This window comes from Sturnira hondurensis, unplaced genomic scaffold (assembly GCF_014824575.4).
Source record: "Sturnira hondurensis isolate 20B ecotype Veracruz unplaced genomic scaffold, ASM1482457v3 Scaffold0021214, whole genome shotgun sequence".
Taxonomy (NCBI): domain Eukaryota; kingdom Metazoa; phylum Chordata; class Mammalia; order Chiroptera; family Phyllostomidae; genus Sturnira; species Sturnira hondurensis.
In genome coordinates this window covers 9,721,608-9,748,082 of record NW_028093845.1, presented here as the reverse complement: position 1 = coordinate 9,748,082, position 26,475 = coordinate 9,721,608, and the positions used below count along the sequence as shown (strand labels likewise).

At 40.4% G+C, this 26,475-nt stretch overlaps 1 protein-coding gene and 1 non-coding gene across 2 annotated transcripts in view; one reads left to right on the top strand and one right to left on the bottom strand.

The window, feature by feature from the left end:
- ARHGEF38 (Rho guanine nucleotide exchange factor 38) overlaps window positions 1-26,475 on the top strand; it is a 136,515-nt gene that overhangs the window by 106,589 nt on the left and 3,451 nt on the right. The window contains exons 7-13 of the mRNA XM_037031911.1: window positions 230-363; window positions 6,370-6,474; window positions 8,264-8,386; window positions 11,100-11,411; window positions 14,266-14,409; window positions 15,442-15,640; window positions 15,786-16,045. Coding sequence (XP_036887806.1) covers window positions 230-363; window positions 6,370-6,474; window positions 8,264-8,386; window positions 11,100-11,411; window positions 14,266-14,409; window positions 15,442-15,640; window positions 15,786-16,045 — 1,277 coding nt within the window. The remainder of the gene's footprint in view (window positions 1-229; window positions 364-6,369; window positions 6,475-8,263; window positions 8,387-11,099; window positions 11,412-14,265; window positions 14,410-15,441; window positions 15,641-15,785; window positions 16,046-26,475) is intronic.
- LOC118977189 (U6 spliceosomal RNA) lies at window positions 12,978-13,084 on the bottom strand. Its single transcript, XR_005064469.1, has one exon. It is a non-coding gene; the product is annotated as a U6 spliceosomal RNA (small nuclear RNA).

Below are 26,475 nucleotides of genomic sequence, written 5' to 3'. Positions count from 1 at the left end.
GGGCTTTGAGGAGCTCACAGCCTTGGACAGCAGAGTGTCTGAGGAGGCTGGGGTGGGTGGCTGGAGTTAGGACCGGGCAGTGGGGCTGGAACGTATTGCGTTTGCTGCGGAGAGCCAAAAATCATGCACATTTTACATTAAATATAAATATTAATCCTGTATACTTTGGATGAAGCACACTTTCTATGCTGCACATGTCCAGCTGTATCATTGCATTCTTTTGTTTCAGTTCTAAAATACAAGAAGAATGATGAGGATGAAACATTTAAAGATAAATTGTCTAAACTAAATATTCATTCAATTAGCAAGAAATCAAAGCGAATGACAAATTATCTAAAGATTCTGACCAGAGGAGAATCACAGGTAATTTCTCTTTGGGGCCACGTACATTTTCCTGGGGAACATGAACGCCGATATCTTGTTACATTTTGTCTTGCCATTACACAGCTGTTTCTGGAACACCGAGAATCAAGGTGATTGCCCAATGCTCTTATGCTGTTTCTCTCTCTCTCCCCACTTTTGAGGAAAATAGAGTGAGGTGGGTTTGACACTATCTTAGCTGTTGTACTTCAGGCAAAGAGAGAGATGTACATAGGATGGGGCTCAGCAAGGGATGTCCCTGGAGTCCTGACACCACCGAGCAGCACATAGTCTCACCCAGAGCAATGGGCTCCTTTCATCCCTGTCTTACCTCTGCTTTTTGTGTTTTCATTTTAACAGCTGTATTGAGTTTTAATTAACATATTGCAAAACTCATCCTTATAAGAACAATTCATTTACGAACAGTTTTTAGTAAATGTGCAAAGTTTCAAAAAACTGTATTGTTATTCTGTTACGGTTGTTCCAATTTTCCCCCTTTGCCCTCCTCCACCCCATCTAACCCCCCGCCCCACTCCCACGGTCAGTCCCCACCCTGTTGCCCATGTTCGTGGGTCGGTCATAGATGTTCTTTGACTAGTCCCTTCCCCTTCTTTCCACCATTATTCCCCTCCCCTCTGGCCACTGTCAGTTTGTTCTTTATTTCCATGTCTCTGGTTCTATTTTGCTTGTTAGTTTATTTTACTGGTTATATTCCTCTTAAAAGTGAGATCAAATGGTATTTGTCCCTCACCACCTGGCTTATCTCACTTAGCATAATGCTCTCCAGTTCCATTCATGCTGTCGCAAAAGTAAAAATTCCTTCCTTCTTTCTGCTACATAGATTCCATTGTGTAAATGTACCACAGTGTTTTGAGCCAGTTGTCTACTGATGGGCGGTTAGGCTGTTTCCAGCACTTGGCTATTGTAAATAGCCCTGCTATGAACATAGGGGTACATAGGTTCTTTTGAATTGGTGTTTTGGGATTCTTAGGGTATGATCCCAGCAGTGGAATCACTGGGTCAAAAGGCAGTTCCCCTTTTAGTTTTTTGAGGAAGTTCCATGCTGTTTTCCACAGTGGCTGCACCAGTCTGCGTTCCCACCAAGAGTGCCCTAGTTTTCCCTTTCTTTCCACATCCTCACCAGGGCTTGTTGTTTGTTGATTTGTTTATAATGGCGCTTCTGATAAATGTATGGTGATATCTCATTATGGCTTTAATTTGCATCTCTCTGATGGCTAGTGATGTTGAGCATCTTTTCATGTGTCTCTGGGCCCTCTGTATGCCCTCCTTGGAGAAGTGTTTGTTCAGGTGCTTTGATGATTTTTAATTGGATTATTTGTCTTCCTTGTGTTGAGTCAGATAAGTTCTTTATATATTTTGGAGATCAACCCCTTTTCCAGTGTGTCATTGGCAAACATCAGATTGAGTAAATTTTTCACCTTTTACTTCTGCTTTGGAAAAATCCCCCTTTCCTTTAAGGTTCCCTTGATGTTCATCTTATCTTTCTTTCACCTACAGTAAAAAGTGTCTAGGTGAACACACTATTGTGATATTTTCCTACCCCTTCTCCACTACATCTACCCCTCCCCACCCCCGAGATATACATTATATTACTGGGTAATTTCTTTGCGTGAGCAAAACTTGAACCACATTCACCCCAACCCCTAATACATAACAGATGGGTTAGCAAAGGCTCTCAGGGTTTAATTTGCATAATAATTAGCTGAGTAGGTTGCTAGAAGACTTGGGGGTTCCATCTGGTTCAAGGGGGCAATCTAGACGTCTATATTTTTACAAAGACTCCAAGGGTTTTGAAACTAAATAACCCTGGAGTATGTGATCAGTTGGACACACTTTAAGAATCGCAAGGTAGGAAATTCCTGGTCTGGTGGTGGTAATACAGTGGACTTCTAACCAAATGTGGGTAAGACGATTCTTTAGATCCTATATACCCTATTTTGCCATGTATAATGCACACACATGTTTAATGCACTTTATATGTGGGATTATTATGTGCATTATTACACCAATGGTATGTGATCATTACACCATGTATAATGCACATCCTTATTTTTCTTACAAAAATTTGGGCAAAAATGTACACATTACACAGGGCAGAATACAGTGGTACTGATTTCATCCCTTATTATGTTAACTTCTCTAACAAAGGTTCTTAATTTGAACTAGAGATAGCATTTACCTCACTCTCTAGTGGCTCTGTTCTCCTTTCTGCTTTTCCTATTGTCTTTGCAGCTCTCCCACCACTGAGCTCCAAGCGGCCTCTTCCTCCTCTAGGTGTCTAATGAACTTCCTGAGTGTATCCCGGCTGTGGCACTGTTAATATTTGCCACTATTTCCAGGCAGATATTGAGAACAAAATCTTTTAAATTGTCTAGATCTGGACAATTTCAATCTGAAATTGAATTTCACCCCAGTCACTTAATTTTTGTCTTTAGGGACATGAGTTAAATTCTGTATAATATTCTGTGAACTGGGGAATTATACTAAGACCTACATATGGTGTGGTTGCGAGGATTAAATGGAGTGATGCATACAAAGAGTATACCCAACACAGGTGGGCAAGCACTCAAAGTATATGCTGGTATCATCATCCTCGTCATTGTCATCACCATTATTTTATAGCATTGCCTTGAATTCTTATTTACCTTTTAATGTGCAGAATCCTTACACCTCATGTGGATATAACGCCTTTATGCATGGTGTACGAATCAGGTCTTTTACTTTCTGTATTGTCTGATTTTTTGACATCTTTAAAAGGCCTGCTGACTGAGGAGACAGCCCAGCCTAGGGCTAGCCTGTTCTTAGAGATGGCCACAGGCTCAGCTGGGATCACTTCTTTCATGTGCAAACCAACCGATCCAGAACCTAGAGTCCCAACCACCTCCTTACAGAATCCACACACCGGCGTTCCTCTGCCCTAAATGCCAGGGTCGGAGCACTCAGAGCACTCAGAGGCCACCAGCTGTCCCCAAGCCCAGGAGACTTATTCAGACCAGTCAGTCCTGAACTGCTCACCCTGCCCCAACAAAGACTCCAGCTTTGACTCTGTCCTTGATCTGTCTTGACACCTGACCAAGACCTAGTGACCCCTCTGTGGCCCTGCACCACATGTGGCGATGCCCCTGTCCAGGACTTATGAGCATAACGCTCTTTGTCCAAGGCTTGTTGCTGTTTTCTCTCTGGCCACAATGACTTTCCCGTACCATATCCATATGGACTTTCTTGGAACACATGCTTCTTATTATTCTTTTGGTTACTTCTTTATATTCTTCCAGGAACTCAGTGGGCCCGTTGCATAAAGGGGGTAACTCCAGGCCTCTCCTCTCAATGTGGAGCTGCCATGTGGGATGTTTGGGACATTCCCAGTGTGTGGTCATAGGTCAGGGAAAGGAAAATCAAGACGTTTCAACTAAAGAAAGCAGTGATAAAACTGAACTGGGGATTCATTTGAGAAGAGACCATAGCTTCCAGAGGCATGCAGAAGTGTGTGCAAAGAATTCTCCCCTCCTCTTTAAAATGTTGCTTCTGATTTAAGATGATTCTACTGTGAAACAGTAGACTGATCTTAATTCTGGGCAGGCTTTTATGAAAGATGTTACATTCCTTAACATATTTATCATCAGCTCCTGGTATTTTTCAACTGCGGACTGAAAGTGAATTATGGTCAAAATGGCCTGGAGGGATATTAATTAGATTTCCCCCCTAATATTTTGAAAGGATGTCCTGTCAGCAATGAAGCTTCTCACTGGTAATCAGAAAATCAGCTGCATTGGCTGGACTGTAGAAGAGATAAATCTCGAATCAGTCAATTTTGCATTTGTCAGCAGCTCAAGGGAGCTATTTGGTGAAGTTCAGATAAAACTGTTGCCCAGGAGGAAGATTCGATTCAATTCATCATACATGTATTGGACTCTCAGGTGCCAGGCACGGTGTAGAGACTGAGAGTACAAAGAGGTTCTGAATTCCGATGAGTTGGCTTTGAATCCTGGTCCCGCCTATTAACATGGGCGAGTTTCTTTAACTTCCTATATTAGTTAGGAGAAAGGCCAAGCTTCTGTCACCAAGCGACTCCAGAGCATAAGCTTGACACAGCTCATCGTTTATTCCTTTCTCTCTTATAATAGTCTTGAGATGTGAGTCCAGATGGGCTCTTCCTCATGACACGCTTCAGAAAGCCAGTTCTCCCCAGTTTTGTGCTTTGCAGTTTCCTAAACATATTGTCTTCATCTTCCCGGTGGAAGCTGGGTTACTGCCAGGTCTTCATTCAAGTCCCCAGGATGGTGTTAAAAAGCTGAGATTCAACAATGGAATGCGTCCCTTTTGCTTACATCTTACTTACCCAAACCCACTTTCCAGGACAGAGCCGGCTGCCAAGGAACCTGGAACCGGTCGTGACCGACAGGGCCAGTGTGTGTCTTCCTCAGACTAGAGGCGTGGGTTCCACCAGTAAACGGGGAAACATTAACAATCTCTGCCATACCTCCTGACACCTATTTCTTGACTCCAAAATGGCATTCAACGCGGCACCTATCCCATGGGGTTGTATCAGAAGTAAAATGAGACAATAGAAGACAGATTTTAGCAGAGTGTCTGGGATGTAATGTTTAATCAAGGTTAGTTATTATAATTAAGATAAAAATGCTTTATCTCAAATGCTTGGGATCCACTAATGGAGAGAGTAGCTTAAATAATGAACCAGGGAGGATTCACCGAGAGGGTGACAGTTGAGCAAGTTCTTAAAAAATAAACAGAATTTGTCAAGGCAGAAAAGGGACAGCAGCATATTCCGGCAAAACAAAGCAGCGTGGCCTGACTCCAGAGAAGTAGACATGAGTTCTATTTCTCAGAGTGTGATCCTCGAGTCTCTTACTTTAGACATCATCTGGGTTCTAGCCAAGAAATACTGCACAAATAGCTGGTGATGAATTTTTGAAAACTGCATTATAAAAAAACCTACTCTAGCCTATTGTCATGCACATAAAATTGAGTGAGAGCATAGACATCCTCAAGAAGCAAAGAGGTTAAATTTTGAGTGGGTTACAAAGAACTATGCTGCCCATTTAAACAAGAATTTTAGATAAACAATATTAAGGGGTTTAAAAATAAAAATGTCACCATTTTCTATCCAGTCAGCTCTAAGGTCAACTCTCTTAAATTAACAAATGTGTGAGCCGAAGACAGTTACGGTTAGCATCCAGCACCAAACTGCAGAATACTCACCAAACGTGAAACGTTTGTGTGTTCACACAGATTCTGCCAGCAGAGGCCTGTTTCTGACCTGGCACAGCCATTGTAATCGCCAAGAAACACTTCTCGCCATTGAGCTATAGTGTGTGTGCCCAGAAACTGCCACAACATATAACAACTATATTTTTCTGAATGCTGAACATGTGAGATAACAGAAAAATAACGGGACACACGTGATCACCGTCTGGACTACTCAGTTTCCTTAACAGAGGGCTCATTTTGCTAAGATGATCATCTTTCACCTTTGAGTTCCTAAAGAACGATCACATTTCTTTTGCCAGGAACCTGAGAAAATTTTCTGAATAACCACTGTGGAGTCAATTGGAATGAGTCACAGCAGCAAAACTAGAAATTCCAGTCAATAGATCAAACTTTTATTTTTATTTCCACTTTATTTTTACTCATTATTTTGTAAGCCCACAAATGTAACATAATTTAAGGGTTCATGCCTCATACATGCCCTTGAAAACAACGGAGAGAAGTTTCATGTTCCACACTCCTGGGACACAGGGGAAGCTCTGTGAGAACTCATCAGCGAAGGGAGCTGTGTCCTGTGCTTTTGCTGCCTGTCAGCCGTGCCCTGTGCTGGCCCATGGGGAGTCCCGTGATCGTGAAAGGTTTTCTTTCATCTTAACAGGTAGAGTGCTGGTGATGTGCTGGGCCAATACAGTCTGAGATATTTTTCTTTAACTATCAGATCCACTTGAGTCATAAAAATACATAATTTCATCTATATTTTAGGTGAAAGACAACACCTTTAATAGAGAAGAAAAGCTCTTTAGATCTTTAGAAAAGACCGTGAGGCACTGTGTGAAGAACATTTCGTTCTGTCTTCAACATGTACAGGTAGGGGAGATACAGCTGTCTTCAGTGTTTCTACTATTAGGTACTGATGTCCGTGGTCACCACGAAGAGCAAATGTGACTGTTCACTCGTTTATGATGACGCCTACTGCATCAAATCAGGGGGACGGCCAGCTGCTGGTGAGGAAAGCCAATATAAAGGTGCAGATTTTGTCCTCTGTTCCCTTATCTGCTCAACCCTTCTCCACCCCAGTTGCCCGACTGTGGGGTGTTTGCTGTTGTGTGATGGGCGTGAGTTGTCAGCATGTTTTCCTGGAGAGGAGTTCAGTAACTGCAGACAAGGCAGACATTTCCTTTGTTTATTTCGTTTGACTATTCTAGCCCATCTCTTCCCAGTACCCAAAACACATACTCGCAAATTTAAGACTAGAACTGAAAGAAAAAAGTTAATCGAAGAGGGACATAAAATAAAATTAGAAGTTATAAAGTAAAAAGTGCATCACATACAGGCCTTTTCAGAAACCCAGCCCACATCTGGGTCTGGGTTTAGATTTAGCTGTATGCTCCCCAGCAGCTGACCCCCCGAAAAGTGTGCGATCACAGTTCTGAGCACCTCGGTGTGTTTTACAACCAGCATTTTGTAACGCCCCCTTTACAGGTCTGGAAAAAATTGATAGGTAATTCAACCTTAGGTAGGTAGGCATACATAACAGAAAATCAGTATAAATGAAAATAAATTCTAACATCATGATGCAAATTAAAATATGCAAATGCTCTCACACCACCGTAGTAAATGTCAAAAATACCCCATAACTTTCCCATCCACCGCAAGGTTTTGCTGCCCTTGTTGAGAAGCAGACTTAAACAAAGCAGTTGGAGTACAGTGTAATTCTATTCCTTGGGCATGCCAGCCTGGAGTTCGTTCTAATGGCTCTCATAGAAGAAACAATATCCCGACAGTTATCATAACTATGCAACAGAGATGGTGAGCAGAAGTGCATGTAGGCCAGTTAATAAATGGTCCCCATCCCGTTTTCCAGTTTTTCTCTTCAATATCTGTCTTTGGAATCTAATGTTTGCATATTTAGATGAATTATCACAGCCCCAGAGAATTGACAGGCACACAATCATTTTGTGACAAGGTTCCATGCTATGTAACCAAAAAGCCAAATTCTTTTCTTATTCATTAACTGATGCAAAGCTTGCTTTTACACTTAGGTTTATTAGTCTCTTCCTAAAGCACTACCTTCTGTGAAAAGAAAACCAAAACTGATCTTTAGCAGCCAGAGGACGGTGGGAACCCTGCTTTTGGTACATATTTTACTCAGAGGACAGTGGGACACTTTTTAAGGAGTACACATTTTAAGGAGTTATGCATTTTAAGGAGTTACACATTTTAAGGAGCAAATGCCTCTTGGGAACATCTACAGGGAAGTCTTCCATTTACACTGACTGTTTTAACAACAATGTGAGCATCTTCTCTTAAAAAGAGCATCACATCCACTAAGGGAAACTGAAGACATGCTTCAAAGAGGAGTGATTTTTTAAAAATGAGGCATCTGTAAGAATTGAATGCTGAAGCATAGCCCATGGGGCAATTTCATAAAAGGGAGTGCCATCCGGAGCAGCGTGAGGCATGGTGGAAAGTGAGGAATAGCTCGTAACAAGTCACCTGACTGTACAAAGTGTTCATGAGTTTTTTCCCCTCTTTTTCCCTTCACACCTCTCAGTGGGAATGGAGAGCTCTGATGATGACGTGTCCGTCTGGGATGCGTGAACTCGTACTGACTTCAGAGCTTTGCCCTTTGTGTGACTTTGGTTTTGGGTTTCAGGAGGCAGTGGGCTCACCTCTGCAGAGTGTAAAGGAGCTCCGGGAGATTTCCTGCACCAAGGGCGAGGAGGAGAGGGGCCACTCGGAGGCCCTGAGTCATGCCTCGAATCCCTGCGATGACTTTGTGAGTCATTTATCTTCCTAGAGAAATGCAAATTAAATAATAGGTATAAAGGAAAAACTGCTTTTCACCCACTTGTCTGAAGTTAGAAATAAAACATGCACTAAAGCAAATACTAATGTAAAAAATTGGTGTATTTAAAACAAGAGATTTTATCATTAAGTGTTTTAAAGTGGACTGACAAAGATTTCACTATAATAAAAATTTAAGGGAGCCCCAGATTGTGTTTCTTGGGGGTGTGTCTGTGCCACTAAAATCAACACTTTCTGAAGTCTGCCTGTGATAGAGCAAGGACTTACTAAGTGAGAAAGTTGTGGTTTTTCTTAATGGAGTCTCTGGAAAAACCTGGAGTCCTTACAGGAGCCACAAATACCCTCTCCAAAGGTGTGGCTTTTATTAACATACTGTAGACTCCAAAGTAAAGCCTTTTTACTGGGAAAGCACGTTCACGTAAGAGTCATATATTATGTCTCCTGTTCTGGGGTAAATACTTGCTTTCTAAGGGTTCTATAAAATATACAGACACATAAAACATAGTTTGGGAATCATAAAGACATACTTGAACCAAGAAAATATTTGTGAGGTAAGCTAGTCTGACTAATACTATTTTTAATTTAGCATCTTGTGCTCCAGAGGTATTGTTATTTCATAAGAGCATTTTAAGTATTATATATAAAATATATCATAGTCTCCTTCATCACCCGGAAGGTCCTGGAAAGTGGCATTTTTGTGTTCGCATTATTGGCATTTGGGGTCAGACAGATCTTCACTGAGTGGCCCTGTATTGAAGGCAGTTCAGCATGCCTGGCCTGGCCGGCTCTAAATCTCAGTAATGTCCTTCCGTCTCGGGTCATGACATCCATTGAACAGCCCCACATATTTCCAAGTCCTAGGAAGTGATAGAGCCTCCACAACAGTAGAAAACACCAAGAAGCATCTTGCTTTCCCGGCACAGGAAAATAGAAAGTCAGGATTACATCTGACTAAGATGATAGATCAGATGAATGAGAGATGGAGGGAGGGAGAGAAGTTTTATGACATATATTAAATGGAAATACTGTGGCCAGTTCTTATGCATTTTCTGGGCTTAATTACACAGAGCAGGTTTTGGAAAAGCCCATAAGGGTTTGCTCTTTATTTTACTTCTAATTCAATAACTAAGTCAATAAGTATTTATTGAGCACCACGTAAAAACATGGTTTATAGCTTCTTTCTCATTAAGAATGCTCCTGAATCTGACAGAAGAAAGGTGTCCTTTCTTATCTTGCATAAAACAACAAGATGATAAATTAGGATAATTTTAAGTGATTATCAGGAAATTCAACATAAAAGTAACTTTTTACAGATAATGTATATTTAAACTCTACTTAAAAATCAAACATCTATCTGAAGGCACAGCAGTTTTTACCTAACCATAGAAGATGCTTATCTGTACATTTTGTATAGGGAAAATATTAAAATAAAATAAATTTTTATTTGTTCCAACTATGATTTCTGTGCACAGGTGAATTTGTTCATGTCTATGGCTCACAGGACACATATGTAATTGTAATGTAATAATGTAACTAGACCACCCATAGAGTCCAGGCACATCCCAAACACAGGAGTTTGTCCCAGAAGAGTAAACAGATTCTTTACTCAAAGGACTCATTTAGCAGTCTGCAAGTATATATGGATTACTTAATAAATTAGACATCAAATTTAATCTGGGGTGGCCATTGCTAGCACCAATAAGAGACCGGTGTCTCTCCTCTTCTAGATTTCCCATGAGTTCATTTAAGTCTGTTAATAGCAGCTGCTGCTCAGATCTGGTACCCTAGGATATCTTTGGGGGCACAGAAGGAAACTTGCTTCCAAATGGCCATAACATAGTCACAAAACCCAAGCATGTATGACAGAGGGGCAAGTTGGTGGTCAGCAAACAGGATGCAAGTGCCCTTCAGAACTAGAAGGGGAGGAAGGAGCTGTAGAGGATGCAAGGTGCTCAGGTTCTAGCATGGGATTGGGCATGAACGTTAAGTTCCTTTTTAATGACTCAGACTTAAAAACGTAACACTTTAGGACACAGTCAGCATCAGCTTAATCCTTCGCTGCATTTAAAGAGGAAGCAATACTCTGTGGTCATTTCTATCACAGGAGCAAAATACCTATAACAAGGGGGGTACTATCTGTAAAAGGGATACAATTCCACTACCAAGCCAGAGTAGCCACAAAATGAGGGCACATGTAAAAGGAACAGAACACTGAATGCAACCCTGGCCTATCCAGTAGATGTTCTAACCAACTGAGCTACCCGGCCAGGCCTACAGTCTTGGCAGTCAAAGGGTAGAGATCACCTCCCCCCGCGATCCCCCCCCCCCCCCGCCCCCTGGGTGCTGGCTCTGGGATGAGAAAGAAGGGGAACGGGAAAGTGTGGAAGGAGGTGATCCCAATGAAAAAAACAGCAGCTGTAGAGAAAAAGGCGAAACATATTTGGGGTGTGCAGGCTTCAACTTTTATATATTCTTCTTCCTTCTCATCCTTCAGATTCAATGTTAGAGTCTACACCGCTGTTTGAAGTCCTTGAACAGATTAGCTAGATGGAGAAATGATCACGTCCTCTTTGAACGTGGCTAGACACTTCCCTGTCTCCCCTGTGCTCCTGCCCGGAGGAGTGAGCCCACTGATAACCACGAGGATGCACTGTGACAGGACCGTTTGTTTCCTCCTTTGGCAGGCAGCTCATTTACAGAAGCTCGTCCTGACGCCCCTGGCAGCCCTGCTGTCCCTGTTCCCAGGGCCTCACAAGCTCATCCAGAAACGCTATGACAAACTGCTGGACTACAACAGCTACCTGCAGGGGGCAGCAGGAGAAGAGTCGGACTTGGCCAGGAAAGAGTACGAGGCCCTCAACGCCCAGCTCGTGGAAGAGCTCCAGGTGTTCAACCAGGCCGCGCGGAAGATCCTGTGGAACTGTCTGTGCAGTTTCATCACCCTCCTCAGGGACCTGGCGCTGGGGGTACAGCGGCTTTATTCCACCGTGGTGCCGGTAAGCGCAGCGCCAGCACCCAGCCACCTGGGGCTGCGGCTCCATCAGAAACCGCATCCATGCAAATCGGCCGTGTTCAGAGTCTGCGCCATTGCGGTGCGCTGTGTGGTTTTCACTTTAACTGAAGCCAAATAGCCTTCTGCTTCTTCTCTCTATCCTCCATAGGAAGCTAAAAGAGAGTTTCCTAATCCGGGTTTGCTATAACTTCCCCACTTGCAGTTTGCTTTGGAGATTACTTTTCCAACTTTGCGCTTTGCTCCTCTTGCCGATGAAACCAATTTCGCTCCACCTGTCTGATGCTGTGTTTCAGCTTCTCAATTTATATTTTGCATTCTTTTCTCATTCAATAGTTTTCCAGTGTTAACCATGACTAAGATGTGGACCCAAAAAGGAGGCCATCGCAGTATAATGACAGAAGTAGGGTGATTGACAAACTAGTTGTCCTTTGCTTTTGTGTTCCTCCAAAGAAGAGAAGCCCAGGTGTGTGTGCATGAATATGTGCTCACATCTCAGTTAGCTTTCCATTTAGGATGGCCATGTTCAACCTTCTTCATCTCATGGCACACATAAATGTAATTACTAAAATTCTGAAGCACACCAAAAATATATATATATTTTGCTGATCTTAAAAAATTAGTATAATTTTGATTCATTTACACTAATGGCTATTGTTGTGTTGGCTGTTGTCATTTTATTTGACAATCTAAGGGAGAAGAGGTCAGTGCCCCCTGACTACACAGTCAGGTGTTGCCTGTTTTAAACATGCTTGCAGCACACCAGTGTGCCATGGTACACTGGCTGAAAATCACTGCATTAGGATATGGTTTTATAATTATTTCCTGAAAAGGAAGAAAGATATTTACAACCTAAGGTCAACTTTAAAAGTCAGTTTGCTTTCTTGTTTTTTTCGTTTCAAGTGTATTGGTTCTCATTCAGCTAGCTAGATAGTTAATGGGCATTTGGAAAAATTGTATCTATTTTTTATTGTGTATCTAACTTTCAACTTTTCCTTTGAATTAAATTATATGGAATCATCAGGTGTTACATTTACATGGTTGAAAAGGCAAAACTATGTAAAAATATATAAGCGCCCACTCGTGTCTCCCAGCTACCCCATCTCCTGCTCCCATCCCCATGATTATTCATTTATTTTTACCCACCTGTGGCTCCTATATGACATTTTTTAAATTTATTTTTTTTATTTTTATTTTTTTAAAGATTTTATTTATTTATCTTTAGAGGGGAAAGGAGAGGGGGAGAGAAACATCGATGTATGGTTGCCTTTGGTGTGTCCCCTGCTGAGGGTGGCCTGCAGGGAACCGGTCTGCAACCCAGGCATGAGCCCTGACTGGGAACCGAACGGCGATCCTCTGGTTCGCAGGCTTGTGCTCAATCCGCTGAGCTACACCAGCCAGGGCTAAAATTTATTTTTAATGGGCTAAAGATAGTTTATTCAATAAACAGTGTTGGGAAAATTGAACAGATACATGCAAAAAATGAAATTAGACCACCTTCTTATGCCACACACAAGAATACATTTTAAATGGATTAAAGACTTAAATGTTAAAAAATACGGAATACTTCATGAATTTGCCTGTCATCTTTGCACAGGGGCCAGGCTAACCTTCTCTGTACTGTTCCAATTTTAGTGTATGTGCCGCCGAAGCCAGCACTCCTGTATGACATTAAAAGTACATTCTAATACATACTGTTACTTTCTACACAAAACTAGCAACTTGCCTTTTAACATCCCGAGGAGGCGTCCATGTCCGTACACAGAGCTGCGTCACCCCTTTTACATTTTTATACCTGTCCACCGCATAGCTGTGCAGCAGTGTATTACCAGATCCTGGGGTGGGGGGAAGGGGAGGGAAGAGGCAATCACCGAGCTCCGCTGAAATATGAGAGCATCTGGGGATCCGACTGCTTCATAACAGCTCCAATTGTCCATAACTACGAAACAAATTACGCCGAATGTGGTGGTGGGAAACAACTGGTAGTCATTTACTATCATTGCCTCTCACGGTTCTGGGGGTTCACTGGGCTCCAATCGTCATTCTCAGTGTCACTCATGAGGTTGCAGTCAAATAACAGCTGGGCTCAAGTCGTCACAGAGACTTACTCAGGCCTTTGGAGGCTGAGGATGGGATGACGAGAGGAGTCAAACCACTGGGGCCTGGAATACTGGGGCTCCATACACCCCCTCTCACCTTCTCTCCTCTCTGGTATCTCAACATGGGCTTTTGATATCATGGCATAACGCAACTTGACTTCTTCTATGGTGATGAAAGTCTCCCAAGGGTGAGTGTCCCGAGAGAAACAGGCAGATGTTGCATGATCTTTTTTAGCTTGATTTTGGAAGTCAGACAGCACCGTTTCCATTGTTCTATTCATTTCAGCATTCTCCTCATGGAGGTGAGAGTAGAGGCCCACCCAGTTCTGAGGGAAAGGGACATGGATTCCACCCGCCTCTTGGTGGAAAGCACGTCAAAAAATTCTCTGATTTGTTTTAAAACGACTTATCCTCTTTCAACGTCACACTATCCCACTGCAGCACATGAGAGGTGACTATTGCCATCAGTTCCTGAGCTTCTAAAAAAAAATTATTGCTATTTCCTTTTTCTGTTCTCCTTTTATTAGGCTTAAATCTTTAAAAATTATCTCTATCATTTTAATAGGATTTCTGGAGACAGAGAATGAGACCACTTTTATCTGGAAGTTCTAACATTGGAGTAATTTTTCACTGTGGAGCTATCGTGTACTTTCTCAACTGCCCTTCACAGCTCTCCTAAATTAGGTGCCTAAATGGTTAAGTAGTTGCCTGGGAACAATGCCATATTATTTCTACCCATAGGTACCACTGTTGGTTTCAAACATCGCTGAAATGCAGACTAAAGTACTAGACAAAGTTCAAAATCTGAATTTTGTAAAGGATAACAGTGCCACATTTATTGAGAGGAAACTTAGTTTTGAAAAGAAGAAGCCGGGGCAAATTCCGGTGAGTTCAGTGACATTCATGGCAGTGATGGCTGTCAATTCTTTGCCTTTTAAAAATCATAATATATTATTTTCCATATTGCTTATTTTATTGTAATATCCTCCCATTACAGCTTATTTTAAATTTTTAAAAAGATTTTATTTTTTTATTTTTAAACAGAGTGGGAGGGAGGGAGAAATAAAGAAAGGGAAACATCAATGTGTGGTTGTCTCTAATGCACCCCCCCACTGGGAACCTGGCCTGCAACCCAGGCATGTGCTCCAGCTGGGAATTGAACCTTTGGTTTGAAGGCTGGCCCTCCATTCACTGAGCCACACCAGCCAGGGCTACAGGCTTATTTTATACAGACTTTTTTTTTTTGTCCATTTCTATTCTCTGTGAACTCTGTAAGGTTATAGATTTTTCTCTACTTTGTATATATAATGTATTCCAAGCAACTAAAATGGTGCCCTGGTATAAAGTAGACACTCTATGAATATTTGTTGAATACATGAATATAATTTTAAGGAGTAAAACTATATAGTTTAAAATTTTCATTTTTCTCCAAATAAGGCTTTCTCAAAGTCACTAAGCAGCAGAGCTGGGATGGAGCCAGACCTCCTGACCTCTCTCTAGAGGTGTTATTTTCTGGTGTTATTTTCCCCCTCAAAAGACATGCTCATGTATGAGTTACTTAATTAAATATTACTTATCGAGTGCTTAATATGCAAGGGACTGTCTAGAGTATGACAAAAACCTAAAATTTGTCCAACATGTAAGAGGGATTAGAACCTCTGCCTTTTTATTTTCATTGAATTGTCTTTCTTCTCTACAACACTGCCCTCATGTGCTAAGATTTTACCACAGATTTTTTTCCACTGTGTAACCCACCTGAATACTTCACAATGATAACCCAATCTGGGCCTCAACACTGAAATAACCCCAAATCTCTGTGTGGCTTCAACATTTAAAACATTTCCAGAGTATTTATCAACCCAGTGAGGATTTGATTATACATCTATTTAAACCAAAGTGTCTCCTTATTTCTCCCAGCCAGAAGTGCCACATCAGACTGACACCCACCGCTCCAAGCTTCTATCTGTGTACAGTACAGAGGAACTCTACCAGGCTAAGCGCAAGTGCAATGCCACACAAGAGCACGACATCAACCTTCTAGAGGGGGAGTTGGTGGCTGTGGTGGAGCAGAAAGATCCGTCGGGGAGTACGAGCAGGTGGCTTGTCGACACAGGAAGTAAGTGTTCTGCCTAAGGTGCACGGAACTGCCACGTCTCCTCTGCTTGCGGTCCTCCCGGGACTTGTGTGTGCTTCTCTACACGCAGACGCTGGCAGGTGTACACAAATGACCTTGTTTCTTCTTTCTTTTTATTCCTGCCCAGTTATGAGAGGATATGTGTACTCTTCCTTCCTGAAACCCTACAATCCAGCCAAAGTACAGAAGGAGGGTGATGAGAGCAAGTCCTTCGATGATGATTTTGATAACATCAGCCTCTTTGTGTCTGCGCGGCCAGCTAGGGACAGTGTCACGAGCACCCCGGAAGGTAGCATAAGTGACAGCAGCTCATCTCTCAGTGGCACAGGTGGAAAGTTTGAGGCAAACGGCACTGATGTTGACAGTTTTCAAGAGGTAGACGAACAGGTAAGAATTTCAACCTTGAGGTAAAAATGCTGGGCTGTTCAAATCATGAATGATGTTCTTGCTGATGGGGCTCTCTCGTACTTTAAGACTTGGTATACAAGCATCAGGTTCGACATCAGGAAGACCTAACTGTATTAGCACTTACTGTCTGCAAGTTTTTGCAAGGAGTTCATTCTCTGAGACTGTTTCCTCGAATGCGGGAAAGAGGACAGTAATTCCTAGTTTGCAGACTGATGTGAGGATTGGAGATAAGGTGTGCATGGGAAGTACGCAGGGCAGAGTGGACACTCAGTAAACAGCAGTGTGACTGTTACTGCCCTGCTGGGATATGTTGCCAGTGAAGGTGGTTTGGGTGTACTCCAGGGGAAACAGCTGGCACTGAACAGATTGCCAGCAGCATGTGGAGAGTTGTTCCTGACTCTTCTGAGAGCAATATTTCCATTGTTATCTATGAATTGGACATTTTAAATTTTGTGTAATAATATATACTATATACTGCAATGGTAAGAGCTACTTTTGCCTCACTGCATCAATGCAAAGGCTGTTGGGATGATCCTTTTGCAAAGTAATCAGTTTAACTATAATGTAGGCTTCCTTTCTTCGACCCCAGAGAGTGTCGGTCCATTTAACTGTTAATCCCCAACTGGTGACCAACTAATTGCTTTTTCTAACTTGCTTTTTTCTATGGTGGCTTTTTATTAATTTTGTTTTTTACGAGGATAATACATGTTATTTGTGAAAAATTTAAAAAGTAGAAAGATTATATATATAAATTATAAGTAAAGGTCTTTATTCTCCCAGATTCAGAAACAATATTCTCATTCGGAAACAATATTCAGGCATATCTTTCCAGACATTGTGCATATACAAACACACATGTGACTGGGAACACACATGCACCACACATGCAAACACATATGTGAGTAGGAACACACATGCGCTACATTTTTTCACTAAATGTATTTGAGACAACAGTACTTAAATATCTACCTTAATTGGAAAGGCAAATCTGCACAGCATTTCTTTTTGTGGATGTATCATAATTTGTAAAGCTATTACCCTAATAACAGACATTTAGAATATCTGGCATTTTTAAAATTTCAAACAGTATTTTAGGCGAGACCTGTGCTCATCTATTTTTTGCACATATATGAATATGTGTGTAAGGCAAATTTCTAATTATATTAGAATATCAAAGGATGTGTATATTTAAAATCTTGATAGACATTGCCATACTACTCTCCAAAAAATATTTTATCCAGTTTCTTTCGTTGACAACACAAGGATTGCCATCTAACTCATGAGTGATGCTTAAAAAAAATCTTTATTTTAAAAAAGCAGGTTCATGTAAGGTCTTACTTACATCGCATAAAATTAACCAATGCTGAGTATGCACTTCAGCCTCTCTCAGTGTTATCACCAGGGTTGTGCGGCCACCCCCTCAACCCAACTTCAGAACACTCCCTGTGTGCGGAAGATCCTCCGCATCCATTTGCAGTTGCTCTTCTTCCCCACTCCCAGCCCCAGAGAGTCATCAATCTATTTTTTTCCTTCACAGATTTGCCTTTTCTCTGTATTTCATACTAATGGAATCATGCAATATGTGGTCTTCTGCATCTGGCTTCCTTCACTTAGCATAATTTTTTGAAAGTCATCTATGCTATAGTATGTATATGTACTTTCTTGCTTTTATTATCTAATAGTGTTTTATTCTATGGAGACAGCACATATTGTTCATCCACTAAAAGCTGATGAACATTTTGGATAATTCCTGTTATGAATAACTCTGCTATCAACATTTGCGTGCAGGGCCTTGTGTGAATTTAATTTCTCTCAAGTAGATACCTTGCAGTGGAATTGTTTGCTGGTATAGTAAATTCATGCTTGACTTTTTAAGAAACTGACGGATTGTCATTCAATGTGACTGCCTGATTTTACATACCCAGTAGCAATGTATGAGGATTGTGGGTTACAGTTTCTTCATATTGTTGCCTTACTTTCTGTGTTTTTTATTATAACCATCTTAGCGGGAATCAGGTGGTATCTCACTCTGGATCTAACTTGCATTTCCCTATATGACTCATGTTGAGTATCTTCCATGTACTTATTGGCCATTTCTCTATCTTCTTTGGTGAACTGTCTTTTCAAATATTTATCTGTTTTTAAATGGAGTCATTTGCCTCCTATTATTTGATGCAAGGGTTCCTTTTATAGTCTGGCTGCAGTTCTTTACCATGTATAAAATTTGCAAACATTTTCTCCCAGTCATAACTGATTCTTAACTTCTCTGGAAACTACTGGTGTTCTTATCACTTTCCTGTCTTGGTCCTAAGCCTTCAAAACACAATTTTTCTATTGCTTCTTTAGATGTTTAGTTTCTTCAGTGTTTCTATAATATCGAATACCGCATTATAATACCAGTGGATGCATGAATCAGTGAAATCTATATACTTAATTAAACGTCCTGGCAGACCTTGCCTTATCCCAATAACCTACAAAGAAATTTGAGGACCATATTTGGCAAGACACCCAAAAGCAGGCTTGATGTTGAGTTTGGGTCCTAACTTGGCTTTACTTTTAGAGTGAGTACCTCACTTAGGTTCGTTCAGCGTGGAATTTGTAGTCTAAAACTACATCCAGTTACTACCAGCTGCAAAGTAAGGCTTTGAGTAAACCTATCAATCTGTCCATTAAAAGTTTCCCTTACCAAAAGGAAAAGAATGAAGTCATTTTCTTTTGCTCAAAACAGAAAGTATATTGATGGTATCTCTCCATAAAGTGCTATTTGTTCTTTTCTTTTCCTCTCAATTTGGAACCAACTGAAAATAGAGCCTGATGTCAGGAATATAAATATTAGCATTGTTACTAATGTAGTTAGGTTAGAAAATATGCAGCTTGGCTCCCTGGCCACATAGAATCCCCTGTATTCCCTCTGAGTTGAAATAACTCAGCCCAAATGGCAGGTTGCTCCTGTGTGTGGGCAAAGTCTGCCCCATAAAGTTAATACAAGCTGAAGAGAGGACACTTGTTGGAAACCTCAGTACAAGGAAGAGAAGAAGAAAAGGCTGCATAGGAATATTTCCCTTAGTTGCAGCCAGTAGATGAAGACGGCTGGTATTTTTTACTGCCCTCACCATACAACTGCTGTCCATCCCTTGGAAACAGAGGGAAAGCCTATCCGACCTTCCTGAACCTTGCCATGGGGTTGATGTTTCTGTTCTGTTGGCTCTTAGAAAGTGTGGAGGGATGAAAATGGTTACCCTCCCATGAGTTTGGTCTGAGAGTCTAAGTGACCAAACACTGTAGAGGTCCCTGTAGAGCAATTGAAAAGTGCAAATAAATGTAATACACCATATAAACAAAAGCAAACACAAAAATCACATGGTCATATCAATAGATGCGGAAAAAGCTTTTGATAAGGTTCAACACCCATTTATGATAAAGGTACTCAGAAAAATGGGAATAGAGGGAGCATTCCTCAACATAATAAAGGCCATATATGAAAGACCTACAGCCAACATCATACTCAATGGACAGAAACTAAAAGCTTTTCCACTAAGATCAGGAACAAGACAAGGTTGCCCACTTTCACCACTTCTATTCAATATAGTATTAGAAGTTCTAGCCACAGCGATCAGACAAGAAAAGGAAATAAAAGGCATCCAAATCGGAAAGGAGGAAACAAATGTCATCTGGCATTGTTTGCAGATGACATGATCGTGTACATGGAAAATCCTATAGCCTCTACCAAAAAACTGCTGGAACTAATAAATGAATTTGGCAAAACAGTGGGATACAAAGTCAATATCCAGAAATCAAAGGCATTTTTGCATACCAACAATGAAGCAGCAGAAGAAGAAATCAAGAAAAAAATCCCATTTGATATAGCAAAAACAAAAATAAAATATCTGGGAATAAACCTAACCAAGGAGGTAAAAGACCTGTATGCAGAAAACTACACAACACTGAAGAAAGAAATCAAGGAAGACACAAACAAATGGAAACATATACCGTGTTCATGGATTGGAAGAATTAACATCATCAAAATGTCCATACTACCCAAAGCAATTTACAGATTCAATGCAATACCTATTAAAGTACCAATGGCATATTTCACAGACATAGAACAAACACTTCAAAAATTTATATGGAACCATAAAAGACCCCGAATAGCAGCTGCAATGTTAAGAAAGAAGAACAAAGTAGGAGGGATCACAATACCTGATATCAAACTGTATTACAAGGCCACTGTAATCAAAACAGCCTGGTACTGGCATAAAAACAGGCACATAGACCAATGGAACAGAATAGAGAACCCAGAAATAAACCCAACTCTCTACAGTCAATTAATATTCGACAAAGGGGGCAGTATCATAAAATGGGGTAAAGATAGCCTCTTCAACAAATGGTGTTGGGAGAACTGGACAGCTACATGCAAAAAAATGAAACTCGAGCACCAACTTACATCATACACCAAAATAAATTCAAGGTGGATAAAAGACTTAAATATAAGCCATGACACCATTAAAGTCCTAGAGGAGAACATTGGCAGGAAAATCTCAGATATTTCACGCAGCAACATTTTTACTGATATGTCCCCTAGAGCAAGGACTATAAAGGAAAGAATAAACAAATGGGATCTCATCAAAATAAAAAGCTTCTGCGCAGCTAAAGAAAACAGCATTAAAATAAAAAGACAACCAACTGTATGGGAAAACATATTTGCCAATGATACCTCAGACAAAGGTTTAATCTCCAAAATATACAAAGAACTCACACGACTTCACTCTAAGAAGACAACTAACCCAATTAAAAAATGGGGAAAGGACTTGAACAGACACTTCTGCAAGGAGGACATACAGAGGATCCAGAGACACATGAAAAGATGCTCAATATCACTAGCTATCAGAGAGATGCAAATTAAAACTACAATGAGATACCACTTTACACCGGTGAGAATGGCTATCATAAACAAAGCAATAAACAACAAATGTTGGAGAGGGTGTGGGGAAAAGGGGACTCTGGTCCACTGTTGGTGGGATTGCAGACTGGTACAACCATTATGGAAAACAGTATGGAATTTTCTCAGAAAACTAAAATTGGACTTGCCTTTTGACCCAGCAATTCCACTGCTGGGATTGTATCCTAAGAACCCTAAAACACCAATCCCAAAGAACCTATGCACCCCAATGTTCATAGCAGCACAATTTACAATAGCCAAGAGTTGGAAGCAACCTAGGTGCCCGTCAGTAAATGAATGGATCAAAAAACTATGGTACATCTACACAATGGAATTCTATGCTGCAGAAAGGAAGAAGGAACTACTACCCTTTGCAACATCATGGATGGAACTGGAAAGCATTATGCTGAGTGAAATAAGCCAGGCGGTGAAAGACAAATACCATATGATATCACCGTTAACAGGGATCTAAACAAAACAAACAAGCAAGCAAAATATGACCAATGACACTCAATTATGGAACAGGCTAACAGGGTCCAGAGGGGAGAGGGGAGAGAATCATAGGGGAAAAGGGAATGGACTCACATGAACAAATATAAAGGACACATGGACAATAACTAAGGGTGGGGGGTTCAAATGGGAGGGAGGTGGGGAGCATGGGGCGGGGGGTGGGCAGGGTTGGGAATATGACAGAAAGCTGTACTTGAACAAGAATTAAATTAAAAAATTATTTAAAAAAAAGAAAAGTGGGAATAAATTGTATTGTCTTCGTGAACAGTGAGAATACACTGTATATTGTAATGTGCACATTTGAGTTGCCCTACAAAGCAATTTTCTGTGTGGCTATTTAGACTTTTGTTCTGGGTTATATATTATTATTAGGAATATCAACTGAAACCTGTACTGGCTTAATTGGCTGACACTTTGGGTCAGCAATTCTTTCCCTACCCTTTCCTACCATGGCAGCAAAACTTCTGCTCCCCTCCAGAACTGCAATAGCACATTTCCAAGGTGGGAGGGGTGTTATTGGCTGTAATGGAGCCTTATGGATGGATGTAGTGAATCCTGCCAGGAAGTACAGACGGATGGGTAGCCTTGGCCTGTGCTTGACAGCCAGAGGGTTCTGCGGGGCCTAAAAGTCAATCAGAAACACACAGGTTCCTACTGAATTAATATCTAGTGGCTCTGTGATTTTTTTACACTAAGCTGTTTTTAAGCTTAGTGTAAAGAACTTAGTGTTAAGCTGAAAGAACTCAAAAAAGAAAAAAGTCTATGAATGGGATTTGGGAGGTTTCACAAATCTCCTCAAACATGCTGCAAATAGTGTGCTCATGAGTGTAACGAGGGTAAAAGTAGTCCATATCTTTCCCTAGATTTTCCAAGAGAAACTCTATTTAAAAATTAGGTTAGAAATCGCTGCTCTAGAGCCTTAAGTTGTTTACCCACTTTTCCACTCAAGGAAGAAGAAAAGTTATTGGATAAGGAGCCTCCAGTATATTATAGGACAGTTACAGTGGATCAGGAGTCTTACACGTAGGGTAAAAATGTAACTTAGCACCTATAGTGGGAAACTTTTCTTCGTGACAGAGAGTGCCTACTAGATGAGACACTGGGCCAGGTGTAATCGGGAGGGCTGGTCACTGCACTCATCGGGGCCCCAGGACCAGCTCATTCAGAGCCCTCCCTGCGCATTCCACATGGAAAGCAGGGACTTTGTCTGAATGTTTGGAAGCTCTCTTGAATGATAATTCAGAGGCTCTGTAGGATAATGGGATGAACTAATGGATAGTCCCAGTCTGGCAGGACTGATTTACAGTAAAAGACTTAATTTTTTTACTTCTCAGCTTCTTTCCTAGCTACTCTGTGCTATATCAAAAAGCATACCAGTCAAACAAACATGCCTTCCCGTTGTAAGGTACTGTTCCCTTTTGCTCATCAAATAGCAACACCATGCATTGTATTAGTTTTCTGTGCTGCATAACAAATGATCACAAACTAAGTAGCTTGAAACGACATACCTGTGTGGCCCCACCAGTGCCGGGGGCAGCAACCCAAGCACAGGTTGGTTAGCTGGGCACCCTGCTTAACATCTCACGTAGCTGCAACCTGGACTGGCCACACTGTGCCCTTTTTGAAACTTGGGGTTCTCTTCCAAGTTCGTAGTCCTTGGCTGAATTCAGCGCCAGCAGGATGGAGGCCTCTATTTTCTCGCTGGACATCAGCCAAGGACAAAATTCAACACCTAGAGGCTGCTCTCAGATCCTTGCATGTGGTGATCTCTGTAGCAGTTCACCACATGGTTGTTTGCTTCTTCAGGGCCAGCAGGTGAGCATCTCTCTGGCTTCAGATCTCTCCCTTCAGAGAAGGCCTAGACTCTCTTTTAATGCACTCTCATTATGTCAGGCTACTCGGATAATCTTTACCTAACTGAAAGCCAACTAATTAGGGATCAAATTAGGCACTTCTGCAAAACCCCTTTACGTTCTCCATATGATGTGACTTAATCACAGGAATGCACGTCATATTCACCATGGGGATTGTAAATTACAGAGGTGTTTAACAGGAAGGGGTAATCTTGGGTTCCGCCTTTGAATTCTGCTTACCGCGGCCTCTAAGATGCCTCGTGTGGCTAGCAGGATGTTGGGCTGCTGCCATGCAGTCTTTGGTGCTTCTCAAAAGAACCAGGTTTCATACTGGCTAAAACCCAGTTCTAGAGGGAAGTTAAGTGCTCTTTCCTTTTTCCACATAAGTCATACTAAGGACATAATTTTTGACTCCTTAAAAGTTAGTTGTTTTTGCTAATTCTACATTCACTGTCTGCTCCTTCATCTTTATATTTTCACCTATTTACAATAATAGTAGCAATAGCTCTAGTATGTTATTGTTTAGAAAGTGCTTCAGAAGTCAGCAAGCTGGAGCACAGTGTGTTTAAGTAGCTGTTAAAGTGATGATTGTGAAAGCTTTAATGACATGGAAAGATTTTAAAATATTTTTTCAAGTGAAAAAGCAGGTTGAAAAATTTATGTGTACTCTAATTGCATGTTTATTACCATTTCATGGAGGTAGGTAGAAAAAAAAAAGACAAAGTAAAAAATGAAGGCAGGAAGGCAGGAAGCAAGGAATGAAGGAAAAGCATTAATAGCAGTTGATTTCTTTGTTTAATTTTGCCTACCTTTATTTAAAATTGGTTTTTAAAGTAAAAATTACTTGAGTAATAACTATACATAATTGTTAACTAAAGAATATGAAAGCCTGCCCCTGGAGAGTAAGAGAGAAAAATGAACATTTACAAAAATTCAGTGTAACTATTTTGGCTCCCTGATCTCTGTATAATATTGTGAATAGTGGTTTATAAGTTTTTTTTTAGTTTTGCAAAGGTATATTAAAACATTATGATTTTTTTGTTGTTAATCAAAGAACTGGGATGAAATTAACAAAATGAGATGCAGAGAAGACAGGTAAGGTGGTCACTAGGGGAGGAATAATTAAATGCACAAGTACAGAACACGGAAATGCTGAACTGGGAAATATCTGGTGGTGCTAACGACGGGGTAATGAATTGGCTGGGAGTCAATAATGCAACAATACAGAGTATTATAAAAAAATTAAGTAAGTGCTGTGGGGGGACTGGATAGCATTCATAGAATATTGTGCATAAAATGAACCAGAGCTTTAAAAAGAAGCAACCAATAAAAATATATTTTAAGAAATGCCAAGGAAAAAAAGCAGACAATTATGGCTTAATAAAATTTTAATGTATCTGGACCAAAACATATTAGCATAGAAAATTAGAAAGATACATCCTAGAATAATTAAAATATTTAAAAATAAACCCTTTAACTCTTAAATCCACAAGACGTTGGAACTTCTAACTCATAGTCTAATGTTACAAACTGTTGTCTCATTAAAAGTAGGTATATTTCTATTTTGAGTATCTATTTTGAGTATCTATTTCATGTTAAATGGAGACATAAACATATTATACAAAAACTGAAAACGGCTCATCTTAAGTTAACTTTGGATCACAAGCATTTAAAATATTGAAAGTATACCTTATAATTGTGTAGTTTAAATTTACAACTTTATGAGAATCTATATTTAGTCTTTAAAATATAAGCTCTAATTTCAGACCAAATAGATCTAAGTGGAAGATTTTATATATTCCCTTCAAGAGAATATGTGCCAAAAAGAAAGAATCACAAAGTAGAGTTGACCCTTGAACAAAACTGGTTAAAAATGTGCATGTCCATTTAGACACAGATTTTTTTAATAAATAGAGAAAATGTATTTTCTCTTCCTTATGATTTTCTTAACATTTTCTTTTCACTAGTTCAGCTTATTATAAAAATGCTGTGTATAAACATAAAACATATAAAATATTTGTTAATGACTATTTATGTTAAGATTTCTGGTCAAAGGTAGGCTATCAGTAAAGTTTTGGTGGGAATAAAAAGTTATACATGGATTTTCAACTGTTGGGGGGGGTGGTAGGTATTGTAACCTCCCCCCCCCCGGCATTGTTTATTGATCGACTATGTTTAGGAATAATATATTAGTAGGTGATTCAAACTGCATAATATGTATAAAAATTACAAATATGTATAAAAATGGTGTGTAATAATTACAAAAGATGGCTAACAACTGCTAATGTAGGCTGTTACAGATTATTTTCACACGTCATGTTAGGATGGTATGTTACATTTCTGAGTGCTTTTGCAAATCAGATCCTCCACTTTGCTCTTGTAGATCTTCTCAGTGTCTTCACTTTCTAAACAACAATGAAACAGCAACATTTTGGAGAGTCCAGTCACGTTTCACAAGAATACACTCTGCATATCTTTGCTAGAACAAGGGTTTGGTTCCTAAATTTTTATGAGAACTGAACCAAGCGCAGAATTTGGAGTTGGAAGATACGGTCCTAGCAACACCCACTGGCTCTGTGATCCAGAGAGCATGTCATTGCTTCTCCAAGTCACAGTTCACAGGGCTGTTGAGGATAAAGCACATTTGATATGTAAATTGTCATGAGCCCTGTAAGAGGTAGATATTTTTGCTGTTACTCCATTGCTCAAAAATTTATGGCACCTAAAGAAAACATTTTTGTTTTCTTTACTTTTTAAATTACCAAATAAGCCAGGTCCAACAATCTGCCTTCTGTGTATCTTGTATGATACAGTATGACCTCTTATATGTTCTTGTATGATATCCAAGCCTTTTGGCCTAACTTTCAAGTCAAATATTTGAATCATTACTGTGTACCACCAGAATGTGGTCCACGGAGAGAAGTTGAAATGTGGTTCCTCTCCTTGAGGTGAAGCTCATGCTAGAGTTGTTGAGACAAAACACAAATCAATGCTATTCGAGTTTCACCGAAAGTTAAATAACAGGTGAAGATTTAAAGAACAACTTAAATTGTAACTATAGTCCCAGTCACTTTCCTGCTCCACAAAATCACCTATTTCTCATTATC